This window comes from Neovison vison, chromosome 14 (genome assembly GCF_020171115.1).
Source record: "Neovison vison isolate M4711 chromosome 14, ASM_NN_V1, whole genome shotgun sequence".
Classification (NCBI taxonomy): domain Eukaryota; kingdom Metazoa; phylum Chordata; class Mammalia; order Carnivora; family Mustelidae; genus Neogale; species Neogale vison.
The window spans coordinates 3,973,206-3,993,028 of record NC_058104.1 but is presented as its reverse complement, the minus strand read 5'-3'; the positions used below and the strand labels follow the sequence as shown (position 1 = coordinate 3,993,028).

The 19,823-nt window shown below is 58.8% G+C and overlaps 1 protein-coding gene across 1 annotated transcript in view; it reads left to right on the top strand.

The window, feature by feature from the left end:
* CARD11 (caspase recruitment domain family member 11) overlaps positions 1-19,381 on the top strand; it is a 40,577-nt gene extending 21,196 nt beyond the window's left edge. The window contains exons 11-24 of the mRNA XM_044233443.1: positions 592-674; positions 1,769-1,869; positions 2,746-2,798; positions 4,170-4,302; positions 4,938-5,139; positions 5,541-5,667; positions 7,540-7,780; positions 8,357-8,453; positions 8,848-8,943; positions 10,508-10,643; positions 11,851-12,030; positions 15,752-15,876; positions 16,887-17,002; positions 18,717-19,381. Of these exons, the coding sequence (XP_044089378.1) occupies positions 592-674; positions 1,769-1,869; positions 2,746-2,798; positions 4,170-4,302; positions 4,938-5,139; positions 5,541-5,667; positions 7,540-7,780; positions 8,357-8,453; positions 8,848-8,943; positions 10,508-10,643; positions 11,851-12,030; positions 15,752-15,876; positions 16,887-17,002; positions 18,717-18,921 (1,895 nt within the window). The 3' untranslated portion in view covers positions 18,922-19,381. The remainder of the gene's footprint in view (positions 1-591; positions 675-1,768; positions 1,870-2,745; positions 2,799-4,169; positions 4,303-4,937; positions 5,140-5,540; positions 5,668-7,539; positions 7,781-8,356; positions 8,454-8,847; positions 8,944-10,507; positions 10,644-11,850; positions 12,031-15,751; positions 15,877-16,886; positions 17,003-18,716) is intronic.
* Positions 19,382-19,823: the final 442 nt, after the last annotated feature.

Sequence of the window (19,823 nt, the reverse complement as noted above, 5' to 3'; positions counted from 1 at the left end):
TTTGCCGCTGTCTAGGGCGATGTGTGCGTGTGTCTGACTATTCACGCACAAGCTTTGGGGGGGCAGGTGGAAAAGCCAGCTTTCTCGTGCAGCAAGGCAAGGGCTGAGGGAAGTGTGCACAAAACCCCAGACAGCTCCCAGAGGAGCAGGAGGGGCGCCCAGGGCTTTACGGAGGAGGCCGCGGACTCTGGCTCCCGTCTCCCGTCGGCCTGTTTGGTAGAGACGGTGGGATCTGTCTTGAGGATAGGGTCCCTGGGCAGGGAGGTTTCCAGTCTACCAGACCCATGCTTCCATTCCTGCTGTTTCACAGAGCGCCAGGTGGGACCCCCACCTGAGTCCCAAGACACAGGACATGGTCCCAGGCTGCCCAGGACCTGGCGGCGGCAAGACATACTAGTGGGCAAGACCAGAGACTCCCTCCCGGGAGCCAACAACTGGGAAACGAGAGGAGGGAGGAGGCTGCCCCCCCCACCCTCCCTAGGAGAACAGGCCACCCAGACAGGCCAGCTCCCAGGTGCTCGGTGCTCACGGGGGGCTCTCAATCCCCTCTCCCCTGCCTTTCCCCCTTGCCTCCTGCCTCCGTGAGGACAGGGCGAGGGCATGAAGAAGAAGGCACAGACGCCAGCCCCAGCTCCTCCAGATCCCTGCCCATCACCAACTCCTTCTCCAAGATGGTAAGCCAGCCGGGTCCCCAGCACACCCCCTTCTGGCTCAGAGCCCGTCCCCAGCCCCACCTCTCCATGGGCCGCAGCAGGCCCACCCCCCTTGCTTTGCGCTCTGTGCTCTGCCCTGGGCCTGCGAGCAGCCTCACTCCGGGGCTGCAGCCCAGACCCTCCTTATGTTTATTTAAAGATGTTTCCACTGGCTCAGGAGGTATTTACACCTTCTCGCTGCCTCCTTTCCCAATTTAACACTTGGTGGGAGGAGGAGAGGGGCCTCCGAGGAGCCGTAGGGAACCGCACAGGCAGCCGCTGAAAATTCTGCCAGGACTTCAGGTCCCGGGCCCCTCTGGCAGCCCCTGGGGGGCTAGCCCCGGAGGGGGGGCGTTGCTGGAGCAGCTGGAGCCACAGACCACACAGGCCAGGCTCCCTGCCCTTCCCCCAATCCCAGCTCGCCCTCCTCACCCCCCAATCTGGGGGCCCCAACCCCCCCAGGCAGGCAGCAGAAGGCGTGGGATTAGAAATTCTAACCCCAGAGGCAAAGCCCTGGGAAGCTTGTCAGCTCAGCTTCCAAAATCAGGCCCTGGAGGACCCAGAGGTTTGATAAGAAATGGCTTCTGTGTGTGGCTCTGGGGGGCAAAAGCCTCAGCTCTTATTTAAGGCAGCCCTTGCCAGGAGCCAGCAGGCCTTCCTTCAAAGGGTCATCCTCTAGCAGCCGTGCCATTTGGGGCATCTGTCGCTGCCACCACCACCAGGCCCCGGGGTCTTCCTCTCCAGAGTCGGGGGGCTCGTGGAACTCAACCGAGCAGGGTTCAAGGCACAGCCCTGCACCCACACCTTGCAAGCCCCACCCACAGCCCCAGCGGCCTCCCTGCCCCCGCCCAAGGCTAGCAGATGTGCGAGCAGATGTGCGCCCCACTCTGGCTACAGCTGCCCTAAGCGGCCCCCAGCTGAGCGCAAGCCTTCTCCGGCCAAGGTCACTGCTGAGAACCAGTTCGCCTGCCCCTGTTGGGGGCGGGGACGCATCCGCGTGCATTTGAGCCCCTATATCTGTAATATTTGTGCCCGCGGAGGCATGGGGCTCCCCATCGCACATCTGTGTTTCAAAGCAGCCCCACCGAAGCCGCTCCAGCATCATGTCCATCACCGCCGAGCCCCCCGGAAACGACTCCATCCTCCGGCGCTATAAGGAAGACGCGCCTCACCGCAGGTAGGTGGCGGGGGTGACCAGAGGGCGCCCCACAGTCTCCACACCCACTCACTCAGCCCTTGAGCCAGCCACGTGCTGCCCAGTTCACTGGTGAGGCAAGGCTCAGAGAAGGCACTTGGTTTTCCCAGGGTCGCTCCGCAAACTGCCGAACGCCGCAGCCTACGTCGGTTTGCCCCCCTCGCGCGGAAATCAGGCTTTTCCTGCCAAGAGCCATAGACCCCAGCAAGAGTCTCCCCATTCCTGCTTCCCCTCCCTTTTCCTCACCTCTGGGAAACCATCCATCCCCACCTGGGGAGACCGCAGTGGAGGTGTTCCCTGGGCACTCAGATGCTGCGGGTCAGCGGGACATCGGGCATCTCATGCTCGGCTCGGCATTAGAGATCCCTGGGTGGTTTCCAGAAGGTCTGGCGGCACCCAGCACCCTGCAGGGTGGAATCCATGTCCCTGAATGGTCCACGGCCTGGTGTGGGCCTCGTGGCCGTGGGGAGCTTAGAACGCAAAGCATGCGTCCTGTCTTGTGTAAAGGGCACCCTCAGCCATGTAGGCCCATCCCACACGGTGGCCTGAGCTCGAGTGGGTGCTCAAGGCTCCGTGTTGGGAAGGGAGTGAGTGGGAACCAGCCAGTGGGGCTGTCGGGACGCGGCTGACTGGCCCTTGATGAGCCTCCTCACACCGGCCACCTGGGACACCCTGCTTCCAGTGGTCCGTCCAGCTCTCTGGCCATCTTCCCCTCCTGCCCATGCTGCCCTCTCCAAGCCAAGGCCTCTCGGAGAGCCAGAACGTTCCAGGACCTTCCCCCGCCCTCAACCATGGCACACAGCCTGGGAAGCTCCTTTGGTCACCCGCCCTTCCCCATGCCTCCCTTGTGTCTTGCAGCACAGTCGAAGAAGACAATGACAGTGGCGGGTTCGACGTCTTGGACTTCGACGGTAGGCACCGGGCGGATCTCAGAGGCATACCTGTGTGGTGGCTGCCTGCCGTCTGGCGGGGGCACGACCGTGTCACCCACACTCCGGGCCTTCCAGCTCAGGGCAGAGCCCTGCGCCTCCTAGGTCCACACGCGGTGTGGACGTTGAGAGGACAGTGTTTTCCTTCCCTTCCTCCATGAGATTGGAGGTGTGGGGCAGACGAGCCCTGGGGAGACCGAGGGTGGGCAGCAGTCCTAAACTGGCCCCACGGCAGAGCCATTGTGTCAGAGGGGACGTTCCCTGGGCCTACTAGAAGCTCTGCAAGGGCTGGGAATGAGGGCTCAGTTTCCAGGGAGCCGTGGCCCCTTAGAATCGGGGTGTGGGGGGGTTCAGCCCAGCGCTCATGGAGCCCCCACAGCCCACTACACCTGGGGCACAGGACACAAAGACTCATCCCCAAGTCCTTGCACTGCCTGACCCCTGGTAGGGCTGTGATGTACCCACCCCAAGCACCTGCCTGGGTGGGCAGAAGACAGATGGGTGGGAAGGGTCTAGAAGCCTCCTGGAGATGCTCCCATGCCTCCAACGGCTCCTCCTCCGCCGGAAGCACGGGGGCTGGCCCCCACGGCCCCAGGTGGGCCTGCCGCCCTCTCTCGTTCCCGGGCTTCCCCCAACCTTGCCCGCACCCTCAGCGGTTCAGGCTGCCAGCAGATACGATGAAGGATTAGCAGCTCTCCCTAATTGGGGACCATCAGAAGCTATCAAGTGTTAAAGAGAGGTTAGCACCTAATAGAGGCTGGGTAATGAGAAGAATTGAAGGAGTTTTGGAAAGGGGAGAGCTCCGAAGAGAATTCTGGGCAGCCATCCAAGGCATTCTGCAGCGTCAGGACAAATTCCCGATGCTCAGAGGCCTTTGTTACCAGCTCAGAGCTGGTTTGCACGTCCTCTGTTCTGGCGCCTGGGCTGCAGGGAGCGGGTGTCTGACTCCTGAGGCCTTGGGGTCCCACTGAGTTGGGAAGAGGGGTCAGTCCTCCATCCAGAGTCTGCCCTGCAGGTCCCGCCCCAGCCCGCAAGCCTAGAAGCAGCAGATGTAAGACCTAAGGTGGTCCTGAGATGAAAATATGGACCCCAATTCAATTCTGCTAGGGCAGACCCCTTCCCTACGTACAGACACAGGAGTCTTAAAAAGCAGGTAGCTGGCAGGGCTTCCCGTTAGAAGGGCCTCAGAGGCAGGGGCATGGTTTTTTGGAAGAAGTTTCAGTGCAGCATCTACGGCCAGCCTCCTGGCCCGGGGCCCAGTGGGAGAATTTCCTGGGAGGCAGGCGGGGAGCAGCAGGAGCCCCCCTCCCTGTTCTGTTCTCTGTGTTCACGAGCACACTGGCCCCTTTGCAGACGACAGTCACGAGCGCGGCTCCTTCGGACCCCCGTCCATCCACTCCTCCTCCTCCTCCCACCAGTCCGAGGGCCTGGATGCCTACGACTTGGAGCAAGTCAACCTCATGTTTAGGAAGTTCTCTTTAGAAAGGTACCCTGGTAGCGGGAAAGGGGAGCCAGAGCTGGGGGAGGGGACGGCGGAGGGGACGGCAGGGTAAAGGCCCGCCAACCCCTAGATCTCCCAAAAAAGGACCATCCAGCTCCCCTGGATTCTAGGCTCAGAGGGTCCCAGAGCCGGAAAGCATTTCCCCAGACCCCGATCAGGCCCAGAGAGGAAGGTGCCTGTCCAGGGCCACCCAGAGAGGCAAGGGGGCAGCCCTTGATGTCCATCGGGCCCCCACCCCACCTGAGAGGCGGGAAGCCTGGTGACCGGTGCCGACGGCAGCCGTCTACTCCCTGGTGTTCGAGGAGGAGCCGAGCAGCCCGTTGGCACAGACGTCCAGTGGGAGAGCTCAGTGTGGCCGCGGCCACGGGCTGGGGGGACAACGATGGGACCCTGCTCCTCCTCCTTGGCTGTGACTCCTGGGCAGTGAGCACCAGGCTTTGTCTTCCAGTTCCCGAAATCTAAGCTCCCATTCTCACCTCTGGGTTCCCCCCATCCCACGGGAGCAGGTTACCTCCCAGCCCAGGTGGCTTCTCCTGCAGCACTCAGCACGTGGGAGGGGACCCACCCTTGGAGGCCTACTGTGGGGCATATCCTAACCGCCGCTCCCTTCCTTGACCCAGACCCTTCCGGCCATCTGTCACGTCCGTGGGGCACGTGCGGGGTCCCGGGCCGTCGGTGCAGCACAGCACGCTGAACAGCGACAGTCTCACCTCACAGCTGACCCTGCTCGGGGGCAACACACGAGGCAGTTTTGTCCACGCAGTCAAGCCGGGCTCCCTGGCCGAGAAGGCGGGCCTCCGTGAGGGCCACCAGCTGCTGCTGGTGAGGGGCCGGGGGCCGGGGGAGGTGGCAGCGCAGCCAGAGTAGGGCCCAGGGCTTTCCCCACTCCTTCCACACCTGTGCTCACAGAGGGCACACGCACCCGAAGGAGGGAGCAGGAGGGGGGCAGGCCTGTAGCCCGTCAGCCCAGTTCTCTCCAAAGGCCCCCGTGTGTGTGCGTGTGCATGTGCATGTGTCTGGAGCTCCTATGCACACACACCTGTGCACACACATCAGCCCACGGGGAGGCAGATGAGTTTAAGTGGGCCACTTCCTTGACTCTTGGCGACCTTGAGCTGGTCACACTTTGGGGAGAGGGGCTTTTGTTTCCCCGGCTGGGCAGCCTCACCCCTAGCCCCTCCCGCCCGTGGACCCCAGAAGAACAGTGTGTCTCTGATACCCAGCTGGAAGGCTGCATCAAAGGTGAGCGGCAGAGTGTCTCCCTGGACACGTGCACGAAGGAGGAGGTGCACTGGGCCATCCAGAGATGCAGCGGCCCAGTCACCCTGCACTACAAGCTCAACCAGGAAGGTAAGGCCGCCACGACCACCTGTGCACGGCCACGGCCAGCAGCACAACCCGTGTGGGTGGGGCCCTGGATAAGCGACCTCCACATTCAGTGGGAGGAGCAAGCTGGTCGCAGGCTCATCGGGAGGGTCTGACGGGACCCTGGCAGGCAGGGGAGGGCAGGTGAATGGGAGCCCCGGGGAGCACACCCTGGCCCTGGGATATCTCAGTGTAGACAGCCTGCTTGGCCGCACGCAGACGGCCGGACCGGGCAGGAGGAGGCAGGGGACCCTGGCTGACGGACTGCTCCCTGCCTGGCCTGCCTCACCCCTCTCCCTGCCCAGTGGAAGCTTGCTTCCTGGCCCCAACGGAGGCGGGGACTCCAGGCTGGCCGCCCCGGCACCAGCAGGGCCACCAAGCCACAGTCTGGGCCATGCCTTCTGCTCAGTGGTCGGGGCTCCAGGACCATCTCCAGAAGGCCTCCCTCCCTTGTCATCCGGCCCTAGCAGGGCTGCGATCGTGGCTTCTCTTCCTGGGCCATGAGTCCTGGGCAGTGAGCACCAGGCTCCGCCTTGCAGTTCCCAAAGACTAAGCGCCCATTCTCACCTCTGGGTTATTTTTCCTGCGTGATTGTCTCTGCAGCTGGATCTTATTTTTAACCACTAGGGCTCATGAATGTTTCAACAGAGAATAAATAGCCACTTTCTCTTAGCCGCTCCCCACTGCCCCCTGCTAGCGTGCACTCCTTCCCGACAGCAACCCGGCTGTTTGCTGGGGAAGATGACTGTGACAGCTCTGTCCCCACACACTGGGACCAGCCGCTCAAGCCTCCTCCTCCTCACGCGGGCAGGCTCCTCCACTCTTCCCAGCCCGGCTTTCTAGCCCAGCAGAAAGTCTCTGGGCAGCGCCCTGCCCACTGGCCAGCAGTCCCCTGAGTTGAAGCTCTGTGGTCCAGAATTCAGGGTCAGAAAGGTCCTGCCTAGCAGGGTCATGTCTATAGGGCCTTTCTCTGAGTCAGCAGAGAGCTCAGATAGTGATGGGCGTTAACTCTGCCCAGGGGAGCATCCTGGGGAGCGGCAAGGACCCGACCAGCCATCCCCGGCTTCTCCAGAAACATTGACCAGACAGCCCTGCTGGTGGGTTCAAGCCTCCCCCAGTGCGTGTGGTGACGACACACAGAGCCTGACTCTTAGAACGGTTATAGCTTCTACTGGGTTAGGCAGCTCTGCAGGGGGCGGGGGTGGTCTGATTTGGGGATTTGCATTATGGATTTATGTTATAGACATTGAGTTTGCAGGATTTATTGTATTCGAGGTTTATGCCCTGCTTTCGTCCAGAGGGATTTGTACAAACTCATACAGTAGAGGACAGTGGCATTAGATAAGGTTAAAACAGCACACAGTGTGGTCCTACCACTTGGGAAGACCTTTGGGTGGTGTCTGGACAGCTGCATGTGTAGATCATCAAGGACCTAGTGATTGCACTTCCGGGAGTACAGCCAGGAGAAACAAGAAACAAGAGCGTGTGTCCACAAAAGACACGTATGAAACTGTTACCAGCAGAGCAACATGTCACACCCAAACCCTGGGAACAGTGCAGCTGTGCACACAGCAGAAGAGCTAAATGAAAGTGTGGAGGGCATCATAGCGGAGGTCCCAGACTTGGCACAAGTTGCAACTTGGCACACAACTTAGCTGCGAGTTTCTTGGCAGCCAAGACAAAGAGGGAAACCCGCACAGGACACGGGGGAGTCCCTGCAAGCTCTAAGAGGCATGTGCCACTTGGGTGCATCCCCAGGGGCAGCAAGGAGGGAATTTGTGCCTGGAGGATCTTGGCAGCGGGAAGCCCCTTGCCGGCGGACAGCCCCCATGTCCTTGACCTTCTCTCCTTGCACAGGGTACCGGAAGCTGCTGAAGGACATGGAGGAGGGTCTCATCACCTCGGGGGACTCCTTCTACATCCGGCTGAACCTGAACATCTCCAGCCAGCTGGATGCCTGCTCCCTGTCCCTGAAGTGCGATGACATCGTGCATGTCCTTGACACCATGTACCAGGACAGGCACGAGTGGCTGTGTGCGCGGGTCGACCCTTTCACGGACCACGACCTGGACGTGGGCACCATACCCAATTACAGCCGGTGAGGACAGAGCTGGTGCCGGGGCAGGGGAGGGGAAGAAGGGGCTGCCACCCAGCAGAGGGGCTCACCGGGGGACTGGTGCCTGCTGACCAGTGAGCGCCCCCCACCATTCCCTCCTCCTCCTGAAGCTCCCCTGCCGCCCATGGGTATTTCTCCCTTGAGTATTGTTGCTTCACTCACGCCCGGGAAACTGTCCTTCAGCCATTGCCGGGGAATGCTATGGGCTTTCGGTTTTATGCTCTTTGGCTAGTCATGGTGAGCGTTGCCGCAGGCCACCTCCCTGACATCCTCACGTAATTAGACAGCCATAGTGCATTGGTTAGACACGGCAGGTGTCGGTTAAGCACCTGCGGACTCCAGCGGTCACTCAGGCTGGCCCTGTAAGGTCAGCATCTGCAGACACCCCCTCCCAGGGCTCGGAGGAGGGGATTTGCCATGGTCAGCCCTGGCCGCGGGGCTCAAACTGAGCTGCCTGGCATCATGTCCTCCCTGGGGTGGCCCCTGAGCCCCACAGCTCCCCCTGCCTAGGGGCAGACCTGGCCCTGAGGTTCTGCCCTCCTCTCCCATCTCCCCCAGAGCCCAGCAACTCCTCCTGGTCAAGCTACAGCGTCTGATGCACAGGGGAAACCGAGAAGAGACAGACAACACCCACCACACCCTAAGGGCGCTCCGGGTAGGTACCCCTGTGCCCCGCCAGCGGACACCTCCAACCCAGGGGCCGTTTGGAGAGGGCGGACACGGGAGCCACTAATCTCAAGGGTGATGGGCTATAGGGACTTTGGTTCCTTGGGAATGGGACAGCCCCTCCAGGAGGAGCCCTGCCCTCGGGGACCTTCCCCAGCAGGGACACAGCCTTTCCCCTGCATCTCTAGTCTCCGCTAGAACAAGGTTCCCCTTACCCTCCAAGCCTGCTCCCCATCTGGAATGCCTTGATTCCACGACTAATGCTTCTCCCCTTCATACCAAGGGGGCTTGAGGACACGTCCCTGGTTCTCAATGGCCTGCCTCCATGGGCTCTCGCATCCTGCCGAGCCCAGCAAGTCTGACTGACTGATAACTGATTTCAGAACACCCTTCAGCCTGAAGAACCACTTTCCACCAGTGACCCCCGGGTCAGTCCCCGCCTCTCTCGAGCAAGTTTCCTTTTCGGCCAGCTCCTTCAGGTAAAATGCCCCAGAGCGCCTATTGACTTTGCAATCGTGTTTGGCTGTGTCTGTGCCCTCTTGCTGCCGAGAAGAGAAGACCTGATCAAAATAACTGCGCTTTGCGTTTGTATACCACTCGAAACTTTCCCCAGTGCCTCACATTTCCCATCCCATCATACCCTCACAGTGACAGGTCAGTGGACAGTCTCTGCACCTGTTGGAAACAATGTCACTTGCATAAAAGATGGGAGGAAGTTAAGGCTAGAAGATTTTAAATAACTTAGCTATTCAAATATTAATAGATCAGAAACAGTGAATCAGGACAAAAAAAAAAAAACACACATCGCAGGTGTCTAGGTCAGTTTCATCCCTCTGATCATGCATGAAATTTATCTCTGAGCATCCTGGCAGCCAAGGGAAAAAGGGAAAGGCTGCAGATTCTTTAAATCTTATCTGATCACAGAAACATTTTAGTTCTCTGGGACCATAAAAATGTTTCCCTTAGGTTTAATTCTAAAATGGATTTTATTTTGCATGAATCCTTTTACAAGGACATTGAGTAGCAAAGTAGGTGATAGCTTCAGAAGGGATTTCACATAAATGCAGAAGCATCCTCTGCAGCCTTGTCAGCCCTGCTGACAAGAGCTAAGGGAGGAAGGTTAAGGAGTGGTCCCATAAGGATGTCCCTGTGTTGGTACCATGCTAGTCAGACCCCAGCAGAGCTGGTATGTCACTCCACTTGCTCCATCCTAATGTGAGAACATAGGAAACCCAGAGAAATGGTGAGCGGTGTGACCCTGAAACCAGGTAGATGCAGATGGGTACCAGAGAGATACTTGGGGAGAGTCTGGTGAGTCTGAGCTACTCTTAAAGGCAGGACCACGTGAGACCACACAGTCCTGCCCATGTCACTGCCCACATGTCATGCAAAAGTCATAAACCTTGGGCACCCCTGGGTGCCTCACCCAAGGGCTGGTGAACTACAGAGCCCGACTGAGATCTCAGCTCCCCAGATTTTTCTTCCTGCTGCAGGTGGGTATGGAGAGATCAAAGCAGCTCAGACAGTCAGTGGGAATTTAGAGTCTGTGTCCACCCTGGAGGAATCCCACTCCACCCTCCAGGGCTCAACTCTGAATTGTACAAGGCGGGTACGCCCAGAGCACTTGGGGAACCTGAGGCAGGGATTGTGGAGAACAGTGTCATGGGAGATGGAGCTGTCCTGCCCACGCCGACCAGGTGGGGGCTCCCAGCCAGGGACCTTCCACCCATGGCTCCCCAGGAATGCACATGGGATTGCCAGAGAGACTCCCCGTGCACCCCACCTGCACCACACCCCTCGGCAGGCTTCAAGCCTGATTAGGGAGGAGAGTCATCCTTTGTTTGCGTACTTACTTAGCAGTGATGTCCAAAATCGCTCAAGGACCCTTCCAGCCTGCTAAGTGTCTCCTATCTTCACGGGAGAATGTGACTGACCCCAGTCCCTGGGAAGAGCTGGGGTCCTACCAGAGGTTTCCCCAAGCCTGGTGGCAGCAGCTCAGTCTGGTTAAAAGCAAGGCCCACCAGCCCCACCCCTGTCCTCCAGTTCGTCAGCAGGTCCGAGAACAAGTACAAGAGAATGAACAGCAATGAGCGAGTCCGCATCGTCTCGGGGAGCCCCCGGGGGAGCCTGACCCAGACGTCCCTGGATGCCACCAAGCTCTTGACCGAGAAGCAGGAAGGTATGACGTTCCTGGATGCCACCTAGCTCTTGACCGAGAAGCAGGAGGGAGCCAGGCCCCTCCCCATCTCTTGCTGGCATGGGGGCTTCCGGGGGTCCAGACGGGTCCTGTGGCTCCCCATCAGGGGGTCTGGTACACACACTCCCTCGAAACAGGTTCCACCCTGGGAGGAGCTGCCAGGGGACCCGCCTGGCCTTGGCCCCGTGGCGCACACAGCCTGCCGGCAGGGGTGAGAGAGGAGGACGTCCCCCCAGGCTCACCCCTCACAAACACTCACTAGCGTTGGTTGGAGCCCAGATGCCCATGTTAATTGGAGCTGTTCGCTGTGAAGTGTTCACTTATTGATTTCTCTCCCTACTGCGTGCTTCTTGCCATTTATCAAGCCGGCCCGGGGTCCCCGGCTGCACGGGCCCCTGTGGAAGGGGACTGATGGCGAGTCAGCCTTCCCAGCTGCCCTCATGGGGCCACAGGCACAGATGGCAAGACGGCCTGGGCTCCCCTCCAGACTGGCCCTCTGACAGCCAGGTCAGGGGACCAAGGAAAGGACAAGCCGCCGGTTTCTGGGGCTGTGGTTCCTGGAGCTGCCCAAGGCCATCTCTGTGCCGCTCCCCACACACCAGCCAGAGAGGCTGGAAAAGGCAGAAGGGAGGCCACATCATTCCCTGCCTTTGGCCCTGGTGGCTTCCCAGAGCTTCTGAAATAAGCCCCAAGCCCCTCTTGGCCGGCCCTTCCCACCCAAGCCCCCTCGTCCGCTCCTGCCGGCCCCTCACTCTCCTTCTGCACCCCCCACCAACCCTCCCCTTCAGGGATAGCTCTTGCTCCGGCTCTTCTCACCTGGCTCCTTCTCTAAGCACTGGCCCCAGTCCCTGACTGTCCTCAGAAAAGCCATCCTTGCCCATCCTGCTCCCACTCCCTTCTTGAGAGCTCAGCACTGCTGCCCAGAGTGGCGGGGCTCATTACAGGCCTCTGACCTGCCTCCAGCCGCCACCACCTCCCTGAAAGCAGGCACCAGGAGGCAGGGCCATGGCCCCAGCTGCCCAGAGCAGGGCCGGGCCCTGGGTTACTTCGTAAACACTCCTGGATGGCCAAGGGACATCTTGGTTCCTGCAGACCCCGTGGGGTCAAGGAGGCTCCCAGGCCCTCCGTGCCCTGCACCCCAGCGGGCAGGCCTGGGTCTCACCACTGGCCCTTCCCTGTCCCCTCCCAGAGATGGACCCCGAGAGTGAGCTCAGCAAGAACCTCAGCCTGATCCCCTACAGCCTGGTACACGCCTTCTCCTGTGAGCGCCGCCGGCCCGTCCTCTTCACGCCCACCATGCTGGCCAAGGCTCTGGTGCAGAAACTGCTCAACTCTGGGGGTGCGATGGAGTTCACCATGTGCAAGCCAGGTGAGTGCGCCCCAGCGGCCAGGAGCGCATCCAGGGGCCGCCTCCACCAGGTCAGGTGCAGGGGTGGGCAGGAGAGTGGATGGAAGGGCCACGCTCCCTCCTGGCCCAGTGTGCACAGGGAGGTAGAGTCACGGTCCCCGTCGCTGTGGCAGTCCCCTCAGAGTTCCCCGTGACCCCAGAGCAGGGAACCTCTCCTTCACCATTCACACCGAGGGTCCAGGATGAAGGGCACAGGGTCAGTTAGAAGACGGGACTTGGGGTGCCCACTCCGGGCCCTTAGGTAAGAGCTGAGCCATCCCTCATCACTAGGGCGCCCGTGTCCTTGATGTGGCTAGGGGACCATGGTCAGACACCCGATAACAGAGGGCTGAGCCCCAGTCCTGACCGCAAACTACAGTCGTCCTTAGCATCATCTGTATTTAATTCGTGGCCATCCGGGACCCCCCATATCAACTGAAAGTCAGGTGTCCAGCGGGGCGTTTGTTATAATAAAATACACATAACGTAAAATTTACCACTTCCAACGGCTTCAGAGTGTCCAGTGCAGGGCTATTAAGTATACCGTATTTGCAGAACTTTTTCATCTTCCCAAAATGAAACTCTGTCCCCACTAAACCCTCAGTGCCCACCCCAAGCCCCGGGTGCCCATGTTACTCCCTGTCTGTGTAGATCTGACTTCTCTGCGGGCCTCATGTGAGGGAAGTCATCCGGTGTCTGTCCCTTGGCCTCTGGCTTCTGTCACTGAGCATCGTGTCCTTGAGGTCCGACCCCTTGCTAGCCGGTGGCAGCATGTCCTTCCTCGTTAAGGCCGAGGGACAGTCCCCTCTGTGTCTACCTCACCAACACTGGTTCTGTGCCTTAACAGCAGTCGTGCTAGTGGATGTGACGTGCAGACCTCCAGGTTTTGCGTTCGCCCTCAGAGGTGCAGTTTACATACAACAACATGCCCCCATTTTCAGCGTGCCCTTGAATGAGTCTGGGCAGGTGTCTGCACCCCACAAGCCAACCACGAGCAGGAGACAGGACATTGCATCCCCTCGAGGTCCCCTCGGGTTCCCCTCCACCCCCTGCCCCAGGCGCTGCTGATCTGTTTGCCATCACACATTGGTTTGCATTTTCTAGACTCTTCTACAAACAGGACCATGCAGTGTAGAATCCCTTGTAACTGGCTCCCTTCACCCCACATAATGTTTTTGAGACCCATCCATGCTCCTGCTGCTTGCAGGTCCCATCCCTGCGACCCAAGCGGCCGTATCCATCCACCAGGGGTCCTTTCTGCAGACCTCGTGTGGGTTTCTCGTGTGGGTCTGGGTCCGGGAATGTTCAGAACCATCACAGGGTGGGGTCCAGATATCACGAGCATTCTCTCCTGCTTTTTGCCACCTGCATTCATCAGTAAGCCCTGACATTGGGGGGATGGCCTGAGTGGGAGCAGACCCCCCTGCTGATTCCCAGGACACAGTGCCACACGCAGGCTTCTCCTGCATGCTGGTACTGACGACCTTGAGCTCTCCCTGGATGCCCAGCTCAGTGGGAAGTGAGAGGCTGCACCCCCAGTGCCCACCCCATGTTTTAGACCCTCTATGCCAGGAGGGCCTCGGCAGACAGTGAGGTTGGTGGGAATGAGCATGTCCCTTGAGGCGAGTGGTCTCTGGGTTAGGTTCTGCCCTTCCCATCCCTCCCCAGCTGTTTATTTGGGGCAGGGTATCAAGCTCTCTGTTCCTTCTGCTGCAGAACTGGGATAATAGTGGCCACTTCTCCTAGAAGTTAGAAGCTCATGGATGGCCAGAGGCTACCCTGGGGCCAAGGACAGCATGGGTTCCAGGTTCTTAGCCCCCCCACATGGAGCCGGTGGGTGCAGACAGCTCATTGAGTCCTGCAGCTGCCGCGACAACCCCTGCCTTTCTCGACAGGGTCTGCGTGTCTCCAAGGCCCTCCCAAGCCCAGCTTCAGGTGTAGGACCCTTTCAAGGGTGTGCAACCCCCGGCTCTGCCTGCCTATCTGGGAACCTCACACACCCTGCAGGGAGGCTCTGGGAAGAGGAACTCACTCCTGCCTGAGGCTTCCTCCCTGGCAATACAAGATTAGGTAGAAAGCCGATTTTAAAATCCCACTTAGCCGCTCTGAATCCTACAAATGTGCTCTGTCTTCCCTTTGGTGCATTCACAGCCAGGCAGCTGTGGGCACTGTAGGGGGGGGTGTTCTAGGCTGCCTCCCTCCCCCAAAATCACCTTTGGCTCCTCCCATGCTGGCTCTCCCCCAGATCCCTTCCCACTCACTTCCAGTGCACAATGCAGCGTACACGCCAAATCCGCTGGCTAGTGTGGGCTGCCCTGGCCAGCTTGGGTCTGAGCAGGGAATTCCAGTCCTGGACTGACTCTACCCTGCTCCTTTCATAAATGGAGAACCTGAGGTTGAGAGATTAAAGATGTGTTCATGGTCACCCAGCCAGTGAGTTGGGCCTCCAGTATATACCTCCTCTTCCAGGAAGCCTGCCTCTTCCTCTACTCCCTCCAGACCTCCTCACTGCGCCTACTAAATTGTTTCGTAGCTTCCTGTATCCCGCATTCTTCTCCCCAACTGTGTCATAGGTTCTCAAGTACAACAACAACTATGTGTTTAGCATATTTTATTCTAATGACTGATTCTTTGATTTTCAATAAATGATAAATTTCAACAAAAATTAACTTCAGGGATAGGCGGATGGATGGAGGGAAGGTGGGGGGATGGGTGAATGGGTGGGTAGTTGGATGAGTACATAGATGAACGGGTGTATTGGTGGATGGGTAGAGAGATAGATGGATGGATAGCTGGAGGGGGATGGATGGTTAGATAGGTAGGTGGATGGGTAGCTGGGTGGATGGATGGTTAGATGGATGGGTAGATTCGTGGAGGGATGGTTAGACGGACAGATGGCCGGTTGGATGGGTGAGTGAGTAGGTGGTTGGATGAATGGTTGAACAGGTGGGTGGATGAGTAGATGGATGGATGAATGGATAGATAGTAAGTGGATGGATAGATGTGTGGATGTGTAGATGAATGCATGGATGGGTGAGTGGATGAATGGATGTGTGGATGGATGGATGGATGGATGTGTGGATGGATGATTGGTTGCATGGGTGAATGGATGGATGGTGGATGGCAGATGAGTAGATGAATAGATGGATGGATGAGTGGATGGTTGGATGGTTGGTTGAAGGGAAGGGAGGATGGATGGTTGGATGGGTGGATGGGTGGATGGATGGAAGGATGGATGGATGGGTGGGTGGGTGGGTGGATGGATGGATGGTTGGATGGGTGGATGGATGGAAGGACGGATGGATGGAAGGACGGATGGATGGAAGGACAGATGGATGGAAGGACGGATGGATGGATGGTTGGGTGGATGGTTGGTTTGATGGATGGCTGGATGAATGGTTGGGTGGGTGGGTGGGTGGATAGTTGTCCATCCTTCACGATAGACCACTCACCAGTATTGCACTTCAGTGTCTGAGCTACTTTGTCCAGTGAAGCTTAATGCTGAGAATTTACCAGCCAGCTCTTCTGTGGGATGCTGTGGGAAGTGTAAAGAAGCCCTTGACCTTGCCCTTGAGAAGCCTCACAGTTTAGTACAGGAGCTAGGGTTCATTTAAACATGGCCCGAAGGGGATCAAGGTAGAGTTCTGTTGAGCCCAGAAAGGGGAGGTTTGTGCTGCCCTCAGGACTGGCCCTCTGTCTGCAGACGTTGTCACCAGAGACGAGTTCCTCAGGAAGCAGAAGACAGAGACCATCATCTACTCCCGGGAGAAGAACCCCAACACTTTTGAATGTATTGTTCCTGCCAACATCGAAGCTGTGGCCGCCAAGGTGAGGTGGGGTTGGGGGTTGGATGAGGTGAGACCACCAGTGATATTTGTGAGGCAGCCTCAGCCGTGAACAAGGGTGGGGTACAGAGTTGCTCTGATCTCCCTGTGGGCGAACCTCCTCCTTCTCCTTTTCTCTTCTGCTCCATGTTCCTCTCCACACACCCTCATTCTCTGGGGTCTGACATGCACGTTAACAGTTTGAAGCCACCTTCTATTTCTGATGGCTCCCTGGCACTGGTCTTCCCAATTCACTTCGCCCAGGGTCGTGTGCCTGTTTGTGAGAACAAGGGCCAGATACAGAGGGTGCGTGGGTCAGAGAGACAGACAGAGAGAACAAGTGGGCACCAGGAGTTCTATCCCCCTCAGAGGGAAGTTGGTAGCAACTAGAGAAGTATCTGCATGCATTCTAGAATCTTCTGCAGCCAGACAATATGGTCCTTATTGACCCCAAGCATTGAATTCTTTCTCCTTCCGGGGACCTTTCCAAAGCAAAGCTAACTGTTGAGTGCTGCCCTAGCATGTAGGGTGTCAGCTCTGCAGTGGATGGTGACTGAGGGGTCACACGGAGATTGTCCTTCTTCAGAAGCAGTGAGCTCCTCGGTGCCAGAGAATCACGCCTTGCAGATGCTCCCGGGACTGTCCAGCCCCACCTCACTTTTCGGGGGTTTTCTACCCTTGATAGAACCACCAACGCCTTCGTAAGCAGAAAGGGGTAGCAGGTGTTCCTGAAGTTGATTTTGCTTTTCATTAAAACTCACTCATGCCTCCTGCTTCCCCTTGGGCTCGATGCCTGTGTTCTGGCAGCACTCACTGCTGTGCATAGCCTTGTGGGACCAAGTGTGCCGACAAGCAGGGGTCAGGCTTCACCTGGTTCCCCGGTGCCGCTGGGGGCGCTCAGGGCTCTCCCGCCCCTGTCCCTGTCCCGAGGTGTCTGACCCTACACCATGGGCCCCACCCCAGCTACCCAGAGTGGCTGGAGGAGCTACTGACCACTGGCCACTGTGCTTGCAGGACAAACACTGTCTGCTGGAGGCCGGGATCAGCTGTACCAGGGACTTGATCAAGTCCAGGATCTACCCCATTGTGCTCTTCATTCGGGTGTCGGAGAAGAACATCAAGAGGTTCAGGTAGGGCTCGGAGACCCCTCCCGCCAGGCTTCCTGCAGCCCCTCCTTCCTTGCCACACCTCTGGGGTTGCCACTGAGAACCGCTGAGCACTTGGTCCCCCTGCTCTCTGTTTAGGGTGCCTGGCTGTGCCTGGCTGCCATCCAGGGCAGATGCAACCCCCAGCCTCTAGCAGCGGAGACCATAACACCCAGAGCATGTCCAGAGGGACAAGGACTAGGGGGAATGGATGCAGGACCCAGGGGGCTGGGGAAGGGAAGCTGACATTGGAGAGCCCTCAGGCTGTGAGGGCAAGCAGGGCAGGTGCTGAGGGAGAAGAGCCCAGACCTCGAGGCAGGGACAGCGGCAAGAGACCATATGCTGGACCGTGACGGGGAGAGCCATCTCACAGCCGTGGGGACCAGACCACGCCATGTGACATGATCTAACAGGACGTAAAATGCTTCTTCCCGTGCTGTGTAGAGACAGGGGTTAGGACCACCTGGGCGAGAGCTGGGACCCAATCCTCTTTCGCAGGCGGTGAGGAAAGGTCTGAATCCATGTTCAAGGTCAAGCCCATGGTATTTGTGGCAGGGTTGGCTATGGGGTTTGAGGCCTGGCCATCAGGTGGTGCTATCCCTGACCCCAATTCTCCCACACATACGCAGCTGCAAGTGAGAGGAGGTGGTGAAGCCACTAGCCTCTTCCACCAGATCCTTCCAGTGCACCTGCTAAGTACCTGGCCCCAGGGAACCCACGAATGAGCACACAAGACAAAAATCCCCACCTCACCACCGCACACACATTGTGACGGGTGCGGTCCGGAAACCCGAGGTGGCCACGTGATGGCGAGGCTAGGGGGAAGCCTCACACGCTGTAGGCGGGGACATGGGAGCACACGGCCGCTGCCGAAGACGGCGGCCCGGAGGGTCCTCGCAGGATGGCCACATGACCCAGTGGTTCCACGCCAGGGCACCCTGCCCGGAGGAACCCAAAGCATCATCTCTGGAACAGCTCACAGCTGTGATGCAGCCTTAGAAAGGAAGAGAACGTTCTGGCACCAGCGACATCAAGGATGAACCTCGACAACACCAGGCTCCGCCAAACAAGCCAGGCACAAAGGGCACATAACGATTCCACTTACTCTAGGCCCCGGGACGAGTTGCAGACGAGTCGATGGTGGCCCCAGGGGCCGGGGAGGGTGAGGGGAGGTTAGCGTGTTCGCGGATGTGCGGCTCAGTTTCGCAGGATGAGAAAGTTCTGGAGCTCGGTGGCACGGTGATGTGAAGAGACGTAACACTACCGGACTGTGCTGTGTAACTGCGGTCAGGACGGGAACTTTCACGTGTGTGTGTGTGTGTGACCATGATTATATAAGACTAAGCAGCATAGCTCCCATGCGCGGTCCATCAACTAGCTCTGAAAGATGGAAAAAAAATTTTTTTAAGTAAACTAAAGGAAAAAAATTAAAAGATTTTCTTAAGCCCCACCTCTTGGGATTTCCGCAGGGACCAGAATAACGGGGTCTGTGGCACGGTGGAGTGCTGGAAGGTGGCAGGGGGTGGCCGTGGGGCGGGCAGGGGAGGTCAAGTGGCACAGCACCCCCTGACCCCCACCCCAGGGCTCCCCCCGCCCAGCCCGGGGACAGATGGTCCTCTGGCCTGGGCTGCCGTGCAGCTCCCACAGCGCCCTGTGTGTGTGTGTATGTCCCTCCCCCGCCCCTGCCCTCTGCCCACAGAAAGATGCTGCCGCGGCCGGAGACAGAGGAGGAATTCCTGCGGCTGTGCCGGCTGAAGGAGAAGGAGCTGGAGGCCCTGCCCTGCCTGTACGCCACGGTGGAGGCCGACATGTGGGGCAGCGTGGAGGAGCTGCTCCGGGTCCTCAAAGACAAGATCAGCGAGGAACAGCGCAAGACCGTCTGGGTGGACGAGGACCAGCTGTGAGGGGCCCCCAGAGTCTGAGCGCAGCTCCCAGGGTGTCCGGACCCCAGCGGGCAGTGCTGGGGGGTGAGGGGGCTCCGTCCTCCTGGTCACGGGCCACCTCCCACCAGGGAGCCCCGGGACAGACGCAGCTGAGGGGACAGACACTCTCCGGTGGGGACGGGACGGGTTTATGGCCCCCGGGGCTGACCTGGCCCCACGGCACCAGCAGGGAGGCAGGGTCCCCCGAAGGACCCGACATCAGGCCGGAGGCCAGCGGCCCCACGGAAGCCGGAACAGGAGATGAATGTAACGCATGGAACAGGTGTCCTCCTTGTAGGCAGGGACCCTGAACTCCAGGGCACCCGCCAGCCCTCGGAACACACCAGATACTTCTTCCCGGGCAGGACAGTTGGGGCGGAGGGGGAAGTGTGCCATGCTATTATTTTTCTTGCATTAAAATCTTTCCATTTCCTTGTTTTCAGCCTTTATAAAATTACAATTATTTCATCGTTGGCAGAGGTGTTCAACTTTTACCCCCTCAGTAACCTGCAGAGCACTCGGGGATCACTTAGGTCAAGCCCCATGTCCAGTGCAGGCAGGGAGACTGGACATCCCAGTTCACCAGGACACACCTGAGTCACCCCTGGTCTTTGGGTGGGATGGCTCCCAGCTCCTCTTTGACTAAGCTACGTCCTGACTGTGGTGACAAGTTATCAAGTCACTCTGGAATGGGCCTGTCCTTCCATAGGCTGCTTGGGAGGTCCCCCCACCCCTATCCCAGACTCCAGTTCCAGAGGCCAGGGCCCCTTACTCCACTCTCCCCACACGGGCTCTCTGCTTCTCGGCACATCACGTTCATACATGCAGCCTGGCTGCTTCCTTCCGTTCAGCATGCGGGGTAAGGGTCTGGATTCGGTTTGCTC